The 15226-nt window shown below is 33.2% G+C and overlaps 1 protein-coding gene across 1 annotated transcript; it reads right to left on the bottom strand.

Annotated features, from left to right (window-relative positions):
* Positions 1–178: 178 nt before the first annotated feature.
* LOC145280051 (transcription elongation factor 1 homolog) lies at positions 179–12870 on the bottom strand. Its single transcript, XM_080131732.1, has 4 exons — positions 12453–12870; positions 5527–5658; positions 2116–2186; positions 179–479 (listed from the first exon to the last, which is right to left on the bottom strand). The coding sequence occupies exons 2-4, from the start codon at positions 5640–5642 to the stop codon at positions 415–417; spliced, it is 252 nt and encodes an 83-aa protein (XP_079987858.1). The 5' UTR covers positions 5643–5658; positions 12453–12870; the 3' UTR covers positions 179–414.
* Positions 12871–15226: the final 2356 nt, after the last annotated feature.

Raw genomic sequence — 15226 nt, 5'->3', positions numbered from 1 at the left:
AAAACAATCAACCTTTCTCCCTTGTCATAGCTGATGTAACAAAAAGAATCTATGTATTAAAGGGTTCAGTTCAAAATTCCATATAGATTCTCATAAGTTCCAAAGACTCTGCACCTGAAGAAAGTCTGAGGTTATATCAACGAATACATTTCGGGGAAAAAAAAAAAAAAATGACAAATGAGAATAGTATTCCAAATTAGCAGTCCTCATCTTGAAACTTCAAGAAATTAATTTGGCTTTATTTCAAAGACGAGTTTCCAATATTTAAATTGAAAAAAATTGAAACAAAAAATTTCAAACTGACTAAAAATTGAAGATGAAAATTTATTACATTTCACAAAATGGCAGCAGTGATGGTTTGAGGTAAAAAGAAATGGATATGAAATGGAAGCGATGACGAAGATACGACGATGGCTATTGATTGGCCGATTCACATGCATCAATCCAGTCACTATATACGTCGACTGGCTCTGATAAATCTGGAAAAAAAAAAAAAAAAATTAATACTAAACTGAGATAAATCTTTTCTATTTATTGGTTTACAAAGTTTTCTATAAATACATTTAATTTACATGCCATATTTCCTTTGCATATGTATGCGTTTGTCATTAATAACAAATAACATAAATATGCTTGCAAATTAAGACAACCTTCCTTTATTCTCACGTTAACTTTTACTTCATCCTTATAGACACAAATGTTAATGTACATCTATATAGTAATACGATAGCATGTTATTTTCTGTGTCAGGCTTACATTTCGATTCAAGTGCCCAAGTCATGTGGATATATATATATATATATATATATTTTTTTTTTTTTTTTTATATTGCAATTTTATAATATATATAAAAATCGATAGAGCATTAACTCTATAATATATACAAAATCTGCAAGCATTAAAATATATTTAAGCATAATTTATGACCGAGCTTTGCCAGGTGTTCGTGCTAGCTTAGATAAATACTTTTGCAGTTTTAACAAAAAGCTATAATTAATATCAGAGCATCTCCATTTACACTGAACATCTACAGAATGCCAACAGCAATATATTACATATGAATGAGTCTCCTGCAGAATTTCCACAGCTCCTGCTAGTTAAGGATAAATTCATGAGGATTCATTTCATTTTGAATACCCTACAGTTTTTAACGGCTCACCAGGCAGTTTTAATATAAGGGAGATAATTGGAATGCGGAGTTATCTTCCTTGACAAGTGAAACTTCCTTTTTCTTTCTACAAATTAAAGCGATGCACTGGATTGAACCATAATTCACTGAATAAGATAAGGTGCTTATATGTAGAATAAAACCTATTTTTCAAAACAAAAATTCAGAAAAATCCTTAAACTTTGAAATGTACGTACCTCTCACTAAAAAGATGTCATATTCCAAAAATCCTGAAATTGATTAAGTAGTTTTACTCTTAACCAAGAAAAGCAAATTTTATGACAGTGAGAGGTTAGGTTGTATTGGCTATGTTTTATAAGTAAATGGGAGATAACTCAATTTGAACTATCGAAATCAGCCTTGTAATGGCTTCAATTTGCTATTAAAAGTTTCCAAATATCACAAAAAAAGGTCAATTTACATGATATTTGGAATATGACATCTTCCTACCATGACAGGTACCTATAAAGATTTTTCTGCAATTTAGTTTTTTAAAACGGATGCTTATTTAGAATTAAAATAAGATAATTAAATTGGCAGATCATTTAGTTGCTTTATTTTATAGAGAAGCAATTTATCGGTAGATTTCAAGCAACACCGAATTGTCTTGTTATTTTTATGGATGTCAAACAGATCCGACACTATTTCTGCGAAAAACCTTAATGCAAGATTACCATCATTTCATTCCTCGTAGGATTTTACTCAAGTAGTTTAATACAGGGCTTTGTTTTCATTCATATCCATGAACATTTACAGAAATATATTGGGATCATAAAATTAATTTTTATAAATAAATGCCAGTTATTATTACTAGATTGGGTTAGTATTCTGGAGAGGTGGAGATCATTCATAATGGAATGTCCGATGTTCATAAACACATAGCATAGTGTTGAGTTGGTCAGCAAAAAATTTTAAGTTGGATTTTGAGAAGAAAAATGAATTCTCACAATTAATTGATGTTTGAAAATCTTCCAAGCAGACTCGACAGCCTATTATTCCCGTATTTCTATTTCTGTCCCTGAAAAATATGGCAACAAATAAAGTTTTGATAAAATAAAGAAAGTATGGTACTTCTACAGAATTAGAACCAAACAAAAACGATTTTGCCAATCTAAATTAAAAATTTAAATTACAGCTTTACAAAAATAAAATAAATAAAACAGTTTGATTCAAATTCTGTCGAAGTACCGACAGTACAAATAAAATAACTTTAAACTGATACAAACTGAAAAAAAAAAAAAAAAAAATTTTTGTTCACTATGGTTTAAAAGTTCAATTTATCATGAATTCTGTAGAAAGAAAGATTAACCACATTGTGAAATAACGTTTAATTATACAAATCTAAAGCATGGTGACCAGGTTATTTTCTTTTTTTTTTTTTAACAAAATTAGTGCAAATATTTCTGACAGCATTCAATTTAAATATAGATGAGAATAGTCAATGACAAAGATATTAGTTGAAATCGATATAAATTTCCAAATCTGTGTGTGCATAGGACAGCGCAAAAAACTGATGAGTGATAATACATTGATAAGAATACATTGAAAATATTTTGAAAAAAAAAAAAAAAGTTCAATTAGTTAAATATCAATCTTGATAAACCAAAATAAAAATTTAAAAAGACAAATTTACCAATCAAGTTAATCATATTTATTACGCTGACAGATCAATTATTCAGATTCTTTTTTGCTTGCTTTTCCTAAATTTTTAGCGGTTTTTAAGAAATTAAAAAAAAAAGATACATCGAAGAGTTTACATGAGTATTAGTGATAGGACCATTCCAATATGTTTTCCAATTCCGATTCTTTATAAACATCTAAATATGTAACTAGAAAATAGTTATTTTGTCTTGATTACTATAAAAGCACATCTTAAATGTGCATATATTTTCTCAGACGTAAAAAAAACCTGTGTTCAAAATGACGTTATTTCAGCATGGTAACAAAAGTGCATAAGTACCAAGAAGACTATAAAAAGAAGAGAGAGCACTTCGAGAAGACAATCACATGAGACATCAAAGCTGTAACAAGAAGTCATGCGTGTCGGGAGAAAGAAAGAAATGTTACGAGAGAAAAAAAACAAGTTGAAGTTCTTTCCTATTCTTTGTCTCCTTTGCGACTGAGGCTACAATGTGTTCGTAACGTTACAATTTAACAATAGATGAATTTATGTTCAGACAAGGAAAGACAAAAAGGAACGAAGAACATTCATACACAACTGTGAGCACAGGTCTTTAAAAATGAGACAAAGATGGTTCAGACGATTCAACATTACTTTTATCAATGTTGTATTTGTAGCATGTTTGAAAAAGAAATAAGTAAGGATTTAATCTGCAACAGATTTAACACAAACCCGTTTCACATTTTCAGAGAAAATATGCTCCTCAAAGCTTGCTGATCGAACCCCTCTCAACAAACTAAGACCCAGGCTTGGCCTCAATTCAGTAAACGAGACCCTATCCATTCTTATGCAGCCGCAGTCAAGATTGAACACAACTTCGTAGTATAATTCAAATCTTGTCCGTAGATGAATACTTGATGCTTCGCCAGGGCTATCAAGGGTATTTTTTATTGTGATGCCATCACTAGACAGGGGTGCCTACCACGGCTTAAGAGTCCCATCTACCCTCGAGAGAAGGATAGACCGTGTCAGTTTCCCAACCTTGTATTTAACCTTATGGTACATACAGCGCCTCACCTTTCCAGATGGTCACTCATCTGGTATTGGCCAGGCTCAACATTGCTTAACTTTAATGATCTGGTGAGAACCGGTGTGTCAACATGATTGTGCTGTATACTGGAATAGACTGAGATGCTTTGGCCACATCCAACGTATGGCAAAAATAAAATAAAAATGCAATCATTAACTTTGATGTCCCTGAAGCCTGTTCAAGAGGTCGACCTAGAAAGAGGTGGAGTGATAACATCAAGCAGGCCTATAACATCAGAGGTTAACAGAAACAACCACAATCGATCGAATCAAATGGAGAGAAGCCATTCAACCAAACCAAGACAACCTAAATGCCTAACTCTCGAACTTGGGGACCAAGCAACAATAAATGTGCAGTAGTAGTAATTCTTTGATTTGAGAAGATGGACGACAGGAGTCACACTTAGGTAGCGTAAATTGTTTGTGGAGTTTGGGCAGTTCTCAGCAACAGCAACACAGTAAGCCCTTGTTAGAACACAACATTATCTGGATGAGAATGATACATTGTGGCATAAATGAATTCAGTTAGTTTGACTCTTACAACCCTCAATCTTTCTGGGTTCTTTTTTTATCTTTTTTTCTTCAACGATTATCAAACGAAACTGAGAGCTGATCAGTAACAAGGGTGAAATGACTGCACAACAAAAGATGACACCATTTATACGTTGATGTAATAATAGCAATCAATTCTTTTCGTTTTTTTTTTTGATAAAATAATTTTTATTTTTAAAAAGACGTGAATGCTATTGGTTGAACATCCTAATTCAGAATGACAAGAACTACATCGTCTCTGCCTCATATTCTAGGGGTTTTTTTTTTTGGTTTTTTTTTTTTACAAGAGTACCCAATGTAGTAAAAGTTTAAAAGCGACAATATCTAACTCTTATTCAAGATTATTGATGGCATCTAGTTTCTCCAGAAATTGGGAATTACATTAATAAGCAAACAAAACTTGTTAAAAAATTAAGGTATTTATTTGGAATAATAAATGTATATTAGTGAAACAGTATTGGGGTTTGTTCAGAATTTCACCTACATTAAAACAAAAATAAAGAAAAATCTATATGATGTATGTACCCATGACGGAAAGAAAGTATCATATTCCAAAAATCACGTAAATTAGCAGTTTCATTTTTATAAATAAATTTTAAACAATTAATGAGAATTTGTAGACATTACAAAAAAAATTTTTTTGCAAGTTTGAGTTATTCTTAGATTATCTCCCTTGTTTCTTAAAACTGTTTTCAAAATGGCATCATAAAGAGTCATTCATCCTTTAACGATAAAATTTTATTTTCTTTAACCACTACTTGATCAATTTGTGATTTTTGGAATGCAATATTTTCTTTCCATCACAGATATGTACATCATACAGATTTGTCTTTGTTTTATTTTTAATATAGGGAGAATTCTGGACAAGCACCAAGAGATAGAAACAAATATGTCCGACAATGATGTGAAATGCAAATGTAATTTGGAGGTGTTGAAAATTTAAATACAAAAAGTCATTTTTGGATAGAATTGAATCAAAATCAAGCACTACATTTCCCATGGCCTCATCACGCAAAACAAATGCAGTTTATTTCTCTGTAGGAGCCACTGATCTACAAAAGAACAACAGATTGAAATAGATATCATTCAGGCTTACATTTTTACTTCACATGATTTTTCGTGATTGCAGAAGGGACAGTTAAATACTATATCCAGTGGTTCAATGTTCTTTCGCTTTGGTGGCGGCTTCCGGGCCTTCTTTCTCCTTCCCATCTTGAAGAGCAATCAACTAGGAAAAAAAAAAAAAAAAAAAAATGCAATCAATTCTTTTTAAACAATTAAATTAACATTTTATTATCATATTAATCTATCATCAACCGACATGCATTGGACAGTTTTTTAGAAATTTATTTCCAAACTAAACTATTTCTGGCCAGGTTTGTTTATCCCTCTAATCACTTCGAGGTTTTCCTTGGCTTTCCTCTGAACTAAACATGCTACCCCAACCTGTTCTCCATCTAAGAACTCTCAGATTTTTTTAATGTGACCATACTATCAAAGTCTCCAGTTCTTAACACATCTCCTTATATTGTTCAGATTTAATTTTCCTCTGAAGTCATCAGATCTAAACACTTGGTTTAAGGACACAAATGAACTATAATACTTGACTTTTGTCTTTAAATTTTAATTCAAACCAGAACTTAAGATAAAACTGGAGCTGCCCACTTTATGCTAATTCTCCTAAAAATGAGATTTCACTTTTGTTTTTTAAGGCGACTATATGCAAATAACCTAAAAAAAAATGTAAGACTGGTCCTTAGAAATGCTTTTCTGGCATTAAAATATGTTATTGAATTGACGAGCAGCAAAATCTCACCCATTCACTGTTAAGATCCCCTAGATGTCGAGAAGCCTTCTACTCTAGTTTCTTTCATTAGACTGCTAGACTTTAGAATTCATTCCTTGTTTCCTGACTACTGACATGCAGAAGTTGTGAACAGACATTTTGCTACTCAAATCCCCACATTACCCTATTAGACACGATCCTAAATAATAGCCCCTTACGTTCCAAGTGGCAGGATGCTGTGTTTCAGGTGAAATAGAGTAAAGTGATCATTACCACCTGGTGATCCGAAAGTGGGTGATCATTTTACATTAAATTGAAATATGAAAGTGATTCGCCATACTTAAAGTCTAAAATATTATTTTGTTTTACTTTTTCTTCTTTTACTGCTTAGTTTTAAGATTTCTTTTTTTTTTTTTTTGATGGACCTAAACGAGAATCCCCCCCCCCCTAATTTTTATTGTATGGTAGTATAGTTTGAGGTCGAGGGTGTTTATTCTGAAAGCCATTCTTAATATGGAGAGGTTGGGGGTGGTTTTTTTTTTGGTTTTTTTATTACATTTTCACCCCAAACATGGCACATTGCCACTTTGGTGTAGGGGGCTACTATCAGGGGCAGCAACTACTGGAGTACTATGTTGGGATTTGGGCAGCAAGATGTTGGTTCATGTTACACTTGAACTTCTGCATGTCAGTACAGTTGGGGAAACAGGGACCTGGTATGGAATTCCAGAGTTTAGCGGTTCTGGGGAAGAAACTACTGGTGTAGAAAGATCTTTTACATCTAGGGATCTCTACTGTGTGGGGGTGAGATTTAGCTGCCTGTTGGGTTTGTTGAGGGTGTCTACGTCATGGGGGCACAAGTGTCTGCAGTTCACCAGAGCATTCACCATTAAAATACTTGTAGAACAGGCAGAGGGATGCAACATTTCATCGATGGGATACAGGCTGAAGCTTAGATACCAGTTTAGGGTCTGTCAGATTGGCGAAGCCGAGTTAAAAAAAAAAAAAAATACCAACTGCAAAATACTGGTTAAAATTGAGGGGGGGGGGGGTCTCAGTCAGGATCCACCCCCACCCCTTTTCCTTTGCACACGTAATTACCTAAATACAATAAAATAAAATCTCATTTCAGGAGAATTAGAACATGGTGCAAGGCTCCAATAACGCAGAAATTATTTTCTAATTGCCAATTTTAAGTCTTAAAATTCAATGGGTTTCGATAATAAATCAAGTCAGCCATTTATTATAATGGGGGGAGGGGAATGGCTGACATAGGTTGACTATCGTGACTCTTCAAAAAACAAAAGTAATTTTGATGCTTGCTTTGGCTTGTTTAACGGCATATCAACCATCTAAAACCTAAAAAACAAACTTGTCAAATAGAATTCTATAGATGGGATAATTATTTCATATTCCTAGAAGACATTGCTTTAGAAAACATTTCTGCTAGAAAATATTACTCTGAGGAAATTTTACATAAAAAGTACCATCGTTACTGTTTGTTCTCAACATGATTGACCCTCAGCCACTGCCTTCTAATATCTATTTTGTGAAAAAAAATCAATAAAAAAGAGTTTTAATATTTGGAAGAATCAGATTCAATAATACAGTTGGGGATGAGTTTATAGATATGATGTGACCAATCAATTGATCAGATCGAGCTCTCTTTTGATCTCTTGTCGAGCCAAAGTGGAGTGCTGCAAGTTACCCAACCATGAACTAGCCAACCACCAGGATCCTGACCCAAGACATCATGGGTCACCATCCATAGTATACAGGGTTTTTCTTTCTTTTTTTTTTTCTTTTTTTTAATATTATGTTATCAGTAGGTATCCCCAAAACAATGTGAAAAACAGAGCGCATGTTCCCATGACATCAGACTTGTGTTAACTATACGAACTATGGAAAAGCAGAAACGACTTAATGATTTTTTAAAACCTTCGTTTATCTTCTTCAAACTGCAATTAATAATTAATCTTTATTATAATTTTGTTTGGTATTAAGATTTAAAACGGTTTAATGATTAATAATATTATAAACATTTGTATATTAAATATGAAATACAGTTTTACCAAATGTTCTTTTGATTACCTACGGGCTTCCATATTTTGTTCGGTAAAAAGAGACGAACAAAATATGAGGGGGGAGGGCTACAAAATGCTTAATATTTGTGCAATAATATTTCCAAGTCTGTTTTAATCTGGCGATAAAATAGCTGACAAGAGCCATGTTTATGTAAAAACTTAATATTTAAAAAAAAATTTAAACAATTAATTAAAAATCTATGTTGTAATGGAACATTTTGAAATAATGGAATTTTAATCGTTTTAATCTTTTAAAAATTAATTAATGCTTACGAAGTTTCTTTTTCTTGGCAATTCAACTGATTATAGTATATATTAATTAGAAAAAACGATATTTAAAAAAAAACAAAAAAAACCATTAAATTTATATCATCTTTTAATTGCAATTTCAAGGTAAATTTTTGTTCAATACGTGTATTTAAACTTTTAAAAAAATAAATATTTTTTACTTATTTGAACTCTTATGTTTCATAATAAATAGAAATTTCGATAGATTTAAATATATTTTGTTTGAATTTCGAAATGTCTATTAAAAAGTAAATAATTAATTTATGCACCAAAGTTTTATACATCACAAATTGAAGATAAAAGATCAATAAATAATATATTCTAATTTAAAACAAAACAAAAAAGTAGTTTTTTTGGAAATTTACCTGTAAAGCCCGAAGTTTAAAACCTTTTTTAAAAAACCATGTTTGTATTTTTTAAATTTTTTTTTAAATGAAACCTTGGTCCTTTAATTGAAAAAAAAAAAAATTAGGGTTTGAATTACATTTTTTGAGTAGTTATAAGCTTGGAAAGACAGGGGGTCCAATTATTCAATATTTTTCACGAAGTTTCTGACACACCTAACGTATCAAAGCACAGAAATTAAGAACCCGGGATTTCTGGAAAATCTACAACAGTGTAGTAAATAATGGACAGTCAACTATTTTGCCACTATCAAACAATCATGAGGTTGCTTGCACGGCAACTGACACGACTAATCTGCTTGCCAGTCGGTTTGCCTCAAACTCCACACTGAACCCGGTACACCACTTCCTCCCTGATTTTCCTCTGCGAACAGACGCCACACTAGACGATTTGAAAATCACCCCTTCTCAGGTACATGCTATTATAAAAAACCTAGACACCTCAAAAGCATGTGGACCAGATTTCATCCCGGCTGTGCTATTAAAAAAATGCTCTGCCAAGGTTGCTCCAGTTCTCTCCAAACTTTACAACAAATGCCTTAACGAATCTTGCTTTCCCAACTGCTGGAAAACCGCTTCTGTGGTACCAGTCTTCAAGAATTCTGGTGAAAGAACTGACCCACTAAATTATCGCCCCATTAGCCTCCTCCCGCTTTTCGCCAAAATATTGCCGTCGTTTATGTCACCGCGCGTAGCGTAAACGGAAGCTGTAAAATGGCGGAAAGTAGTTCGTGAGTTCAGGGGTTAATACCATGCTAAACGGTAAATTTTCTCCAGGTTTGATTATCAGATTCGTTGTCAGCGACCTCGATTATCCCTAAAAAAACAAATTAGAGTGGTCGGTGTTCTGTTGTAACGTATCTGAATATTTACCGAAAGCCCCCCCCCCTCGAAAAAAATCGTGGGTGCTCATTTTACGTTAAATTATTATAGAAAAGTCATCCCCCACATTTTTAAAACATACCTTTCTATATATCTGGAAACTACTAATTTGCCGTAATTTTAAACGTTATTTTGGTTTTCAGCGACCCCGAAAACCTATAAGAGTGGTAACTTTAAAGGAATTTTCGAGGGTGGAGTAACTCTTCATATTTACCAAAAAACTACTTAATGAATTTAAGTGGAATTTTTGGTATTTTTTAGATTAGGTCCACCTCCAATTTTCGGAGAACTTCCTTTCATAACGGATACGTACAGTTTAGTCAAGACATTAAAAAATGAAAATACCGAAAAAAAAGTTTAAATTTTATGTATCCGTTATGGAACAAAGTTCTCCGAAAAAAAAATTTCACTTAATTTCATCAAGTAGTTTTTTTGTTTGTTTGTTTTTTACAGCGGAAAAACACGTTTTTATATGAGAGCGCGTTGAAGGCGGCCATCTTGGATTTAAAAAATGTTTGAATTTTAGAAATGCCAAAGGGAGACAACTCCAGTTAAAGCGCCGACACTCTCTCCCATCTTTAATAATAAATAGCTTTTCTTCCTAAAAATCGAACATTTTGCTCGGTATCATAAATTGTTTTTTCGTTGTAAAAAAAAAAAAAAAAACTACTTGATGAAATTAAGTGAAATTTTTTCGGAGAACTTCGTTCCATAACGGGCAAGACTGGAGTTTAGGTGGAAAAATAATCTCGAACCCTTTATCACATAAAAGGAACTAATTTCCCTAATCACCGGTTACGGCGGTACGACGTTACTATGTCAATAGTATATAAACAATATTGGTATTTCAGAAATTGTTTTTGAAAACAACTTTAAAAAAAAAAAACTTCTTTTTATATTGCTTTTAATTAAAATAAAAAAAGGTTTTCGTACAATTATGAAAAGTTCTATTCATATTTAAATGTCTTATATGTTCCGTGTTTTTTTTTGTTTTTTTTTACCTTTTTTAATGAAGGTACTAGTGCAGAGAGTGATCCGCGCTATTTTTTAAATCGTATTTCCACGTTTAATTAAAGTTTTGATGTTATTTTTTATTCAATTGTAAGGTTAGAATATGTACAAAACACTCTCCCCTCCCCATATTAAGAATGGCTTTTTTAAATATAACGTTATTATTTACGTCCGGATCGCTCTCTGCACTAGTACCTTAATGATAAACAATACATAAATAGAAATAATAAATTATCAGACTTTTTAAAGTTTAAACAATATTTTTTTAATTAAAAATTGAATCGCGTGATTATTATTAAATTACGTGAGTAGTTTTAAACGATACAAATTAATATTAAACACGCGTAATCTCTTGCAATTTATTATTTCTCTATTTCAAATTTAAATTTATTAATTATAAAACGTTCGGTACTTATGTATTTTTGTTACCGTGCTAAAAAAAGGTGCTTAAGATATCGTGGAACGTTCTGTTTAAAATTAAAAAATGTTGTTTAAAATAAAGAAGTAAAAAATGAGAGAAAAAGATATTGTGAAAAAAAGATCGTGAAACGGTTTAAAATAAATAAGTAAAAAGTTGGTCTTCTTTAAGTTTTCAAAAAAACTTCTGAAATACCATATTATTGACATGGTAACGTACCGGTGATTAGGGAAATTAGTTCATTTTATGTGATAAAGGGGTAGAGATTATTTTTCCACCTAAACTCCAGTCTTGCCCCTTTTTTTTTTTTAACCACTTTTTCGAATCTTAGTAATACAAACCCAGCCGTTCTTAACATGGGGAGGTTGATGGGGTATTCCGAAAGCCGTTCTTAACATGGGGTGGTTGGGGTGTTTGTAATACGCTGGGGCAGGTCGTACCCCCCCCCTCACAAAAAAAAATATCACAATTTCATCAAGTATTTTTACTTTAAGAAAATTAAATGTTACGATTAAGCAAATCGTAATGTTTTCGTCGGGCATGATTTATTTCGTCATCAAATAAGGAAGAGACAATTCAAATCGAAGTGTCGGGGGTGAAAAAAAAAGCCTTATAATCAATACAGTTTAGTAGTAAAAAAGAAATCACTAAAAATCGTAAATTTGGATTTTCTTACTTTAAAATAAAAATACTTGATCGATTTATGTAATTTTTGGAATATACAATTGTTCTGTAACGAGTAACACTTTTCTGTATTTTCTTTAATTTTAATTGCCGCCATGAGTGCCAATATTTGAATAAGCATGGAATTAAAGTTTAGGCAAAATAAATAAATGTCGAGTATTATTTTGATTCTAAATACAAAGAATTCTATTAATGAATCTATTTAGTAACATCCGACATAAGATATCTCCATAACATAATACATAGTTTTTATTTTAAGATGAACTTTATTCTTATTGACTTTTTTTTAGCAACAAAATCGACGTTTTGTTTATATATTAAAAAAAAAAAAAAACGCAAACACCACCACAGCAGTAAACACCAGAGATTGTTCCAGGTGCAACTCGATTATTCGACCGTGATTGATTAAAAGATGACTTAAAATCAAAAACGAACGTCGAGATTAAAAGAGAATATAAAACGTACCTTGTATCAACTGATATCCGAGCAAACGGAGCAAAAAAATCGCATGGATTATACGAGAAAGTCAACGAAAATTATGGTCCTCCCGCCTTGTCGGGGGGGATAATATGTTTGGCGGAAGTAGAATAACTACGCATGCGCAGTTCTGACCAGAGAGAGAGAGAGAGGGGGGGTATTATTCAGTACATTACTGCATGATGTCGCTTTAAGTTATTAATAATTGTCCTAATAAAATTAAAAATAATTTAGAGGAAAAATAGACGCTTGTCCAGAGTCCCCCACTCCTATGAAAATCAAAAAAATAAAACAACACTGATCAAAATCCACTCAAAAAACATCACGGTGTACTATCAGTATTTATTTATTTTCGAGTTTTGATCGACTCTCGGTCCTCCAAAGGTGGCAGTGGCAGCCTCATGTCGCTAGCTTTGTTTTGATTTTAACTTAAGCGCCCAACGACAAATTTAGGTGTATCGGAAAAATTGGGGCCTATTTTCCGATGTCAATAAAGATTCTTTTGATTGTGTTTTCTATTTGATTTTGTTTCAACCAAAATCTTCCATTGCTGATAATAATGATAGAATAATAAATATTTATTGATTTCAAAATACCAGTAAAGCTAAAAATTTATAGATCATCCTCCACAAGTGTAATTTTACGTTTAGGAAATTATCTGCATATATAACATGTGTGTGTTTTTTTTTTTTTTGTTTTTTTTTACAGAAATCGGGGGAAATAACAAATCTATATTTAAATATTTAAAGATTTATAAAGAATCGGAATCAGAATCGGTAATTGTATCGGAATCGGGAAAAATATTGGAATCGTCCCATCACTACTTTACTCTGCGAGTATCCTTTTCGTCTACTCTTTTTCTTTAAGAGGGGTTTCTCTTGAGAGTCTGTCTCTCAGAATCTTCCAGGGCTTTCTGGCCCTAATATTCTTTTCCTTGAATAAAAAAAGGGCCCTTCTTCAAAGAGTAGTCCCTCAGGAACAAATAATTTCACTGTCAGTATAACCTTTTTGCTATCTAATTGAAGGTCTTTCTTCGAAGAGTAGTTTCTCCGAAACCAACGTTTAATTTAAATTGGGATATAAAAGTTGTTTATGTGAAGAAAGAAAATGAAGGATATAAACAGGCATTCATATAAAAAAAAATGGAAATGAATGGATTTCCTTTGAAGGGGAAATGACGTCGCCCATGTGTGCGTACGTGTGTGCGTATATGTGCGTACATGTGTGTACACTAGCGTGTGTGTGTATACACGTGAATGTGAATGTATATACACGAACGTGAATATATATGTACGTGTGTGGACGTGCGCGCGTATGTATATGACAAGTAATATAGCTTGAGATGTGAACGCGTGTTTTTGTGTGAGACTAGAAAAGGCTCACCCACATTCATGGGAATCCTTTGCGGATTAAATCGCCACAGTGCATCACCTCACTGGGTTGGTGTCATAAAGGGCATCTGACCTATAAAACTTTTGCCTCAGGAAAACTACTTCTAAAGAAACCTGATCAGGGATAAGTTTGTAAGTCAATTTCTAAAAGCTATCCAACAGCATGTAAAACAGACGTTAAATTGATGATGATAATTATGATGATGATGACAACGAACACTAAACTGACGATGATGATAATGATAATTAGATCAATCACTCAGCATAGAAATATTAGCATACATAGAAATTAGATAGTCCATAAGAAAAATGTGACCACTGCAAATGAAACGAGAGAAGATGAAATATAGAGAGAGGCACTCAGGGTGAAAGACAGTCCTTAAACTACTTAGTTCCTTCATATGACACAGAATCATATTGAAAATGATATGCAGTCAACTCGCTACATCTGTCACATATCCAGACATATAAGAAGGCATGCACTATCCCCCGGAATCTCTTACTCAGACTACTTTATTTATGACCCTGAATAGCAATCGATCATAAGTAAACGGTGACACAGCATCTTTGTGAATTATGGGAGTATCAGTATCCTTTTTTACATCCTTTTTTCAAAGAGAACGTATTATAGAGAAGATATGTTGCAGTAAGAATGAACAACGGCATTTAAGATTATCGCAAAGATGGTTGTCCAACTTGATTTGTCGAAAGATGTCAACAGACACGACAGGAAAACAAATGAACACATATCTAAAGAAATGGCAGAAACACTCAGCCTAACGTTCACAGGAAACATGAGTTGGAACAATTATATTGAGAGTATTGCCAGAACTGCTGCGAAGAAGGTAGGATCTCTCTACCATGCTAGAAAGCTACTAATGCCCGAAAGTATCCTGTACCTCTATAAGGCCATCATTCGCCCGTGCATGGAGTATTGTTGTCATATTTGGGCTGGTGCATCTGCTACTAGTCTCTCGCTCCTGGACAAGGTCCAAAAGAGAGTCACCAACCTCATCTAAGCTTCAGCCTCTGTCCCATCGACGAAATGTTGCATCCCTCTGCCTGTTCTACAAGTACTTTGAATGCTCTGACGAACTGCAAGCACTTGTACCCCCCTCCCGATGTAAATACCCCCCCCCCCGCCAAACCCGACAAGCAGCTAAATCCCCCCCTTTCACACTAGAGATCCCTAGATGTAAGAGAGCTTTCTACTCCAGTAGTTTCTTCCCCAGAACTGCTAGACTTTGGAACTCCCTTCCGGGACCCTGCTTCCTCAACTGTACTGACATGCAGAAGTTCAAGTGTAATGTGAACCGACATCTTGCTGCCCAACTCCCTACATAGTACCCTTGTAACTTGTATCTCTGATAG

This window comes from Euprymna scolopes, chromosome 7, assembly GCF_053919585.1.
Source record: "Euprymna scolopes isolate OS-2025 chromosome 7, ASM5391958v1, whole genome shotgun sequence".
NCBI lineage: Eukaryota > Metazoa > Mollusca > Cephalopoda > Sepiida > Sepiolidae > Euprymna > Euprymna scolopes.
Note: the sequence above shows the minus strand (reverse complement) of the source record. Positions and strands in the feature narration are given on the sequence as shown.

Excerpts from the sequence above, each read along its gene's own strand:
- LOC145280051 (XM_080131732.1), bottom strand. The coding sequence starts at position 5,642 with ATGGGAAGGAGAAAGAAGGCCCGGAAGCCGCCACCAAAGCGAAAGAAC. Across the intron at positions 2,187-5,526 it reads AAATCATGTGAAGTAAAAAT|GGACAGAAATAGAAATACGG; the intron begins GTAAGCCTGAAT and ends CATATTTTTCAG. Across the intron at positions 480-2,115 it reads TTTTCAAACATCAATTAATT|ATTTATCAGAGCCAGTCGAC; the intron begins GTGAGAATTCAT and ends TTTTTTTTCCAG.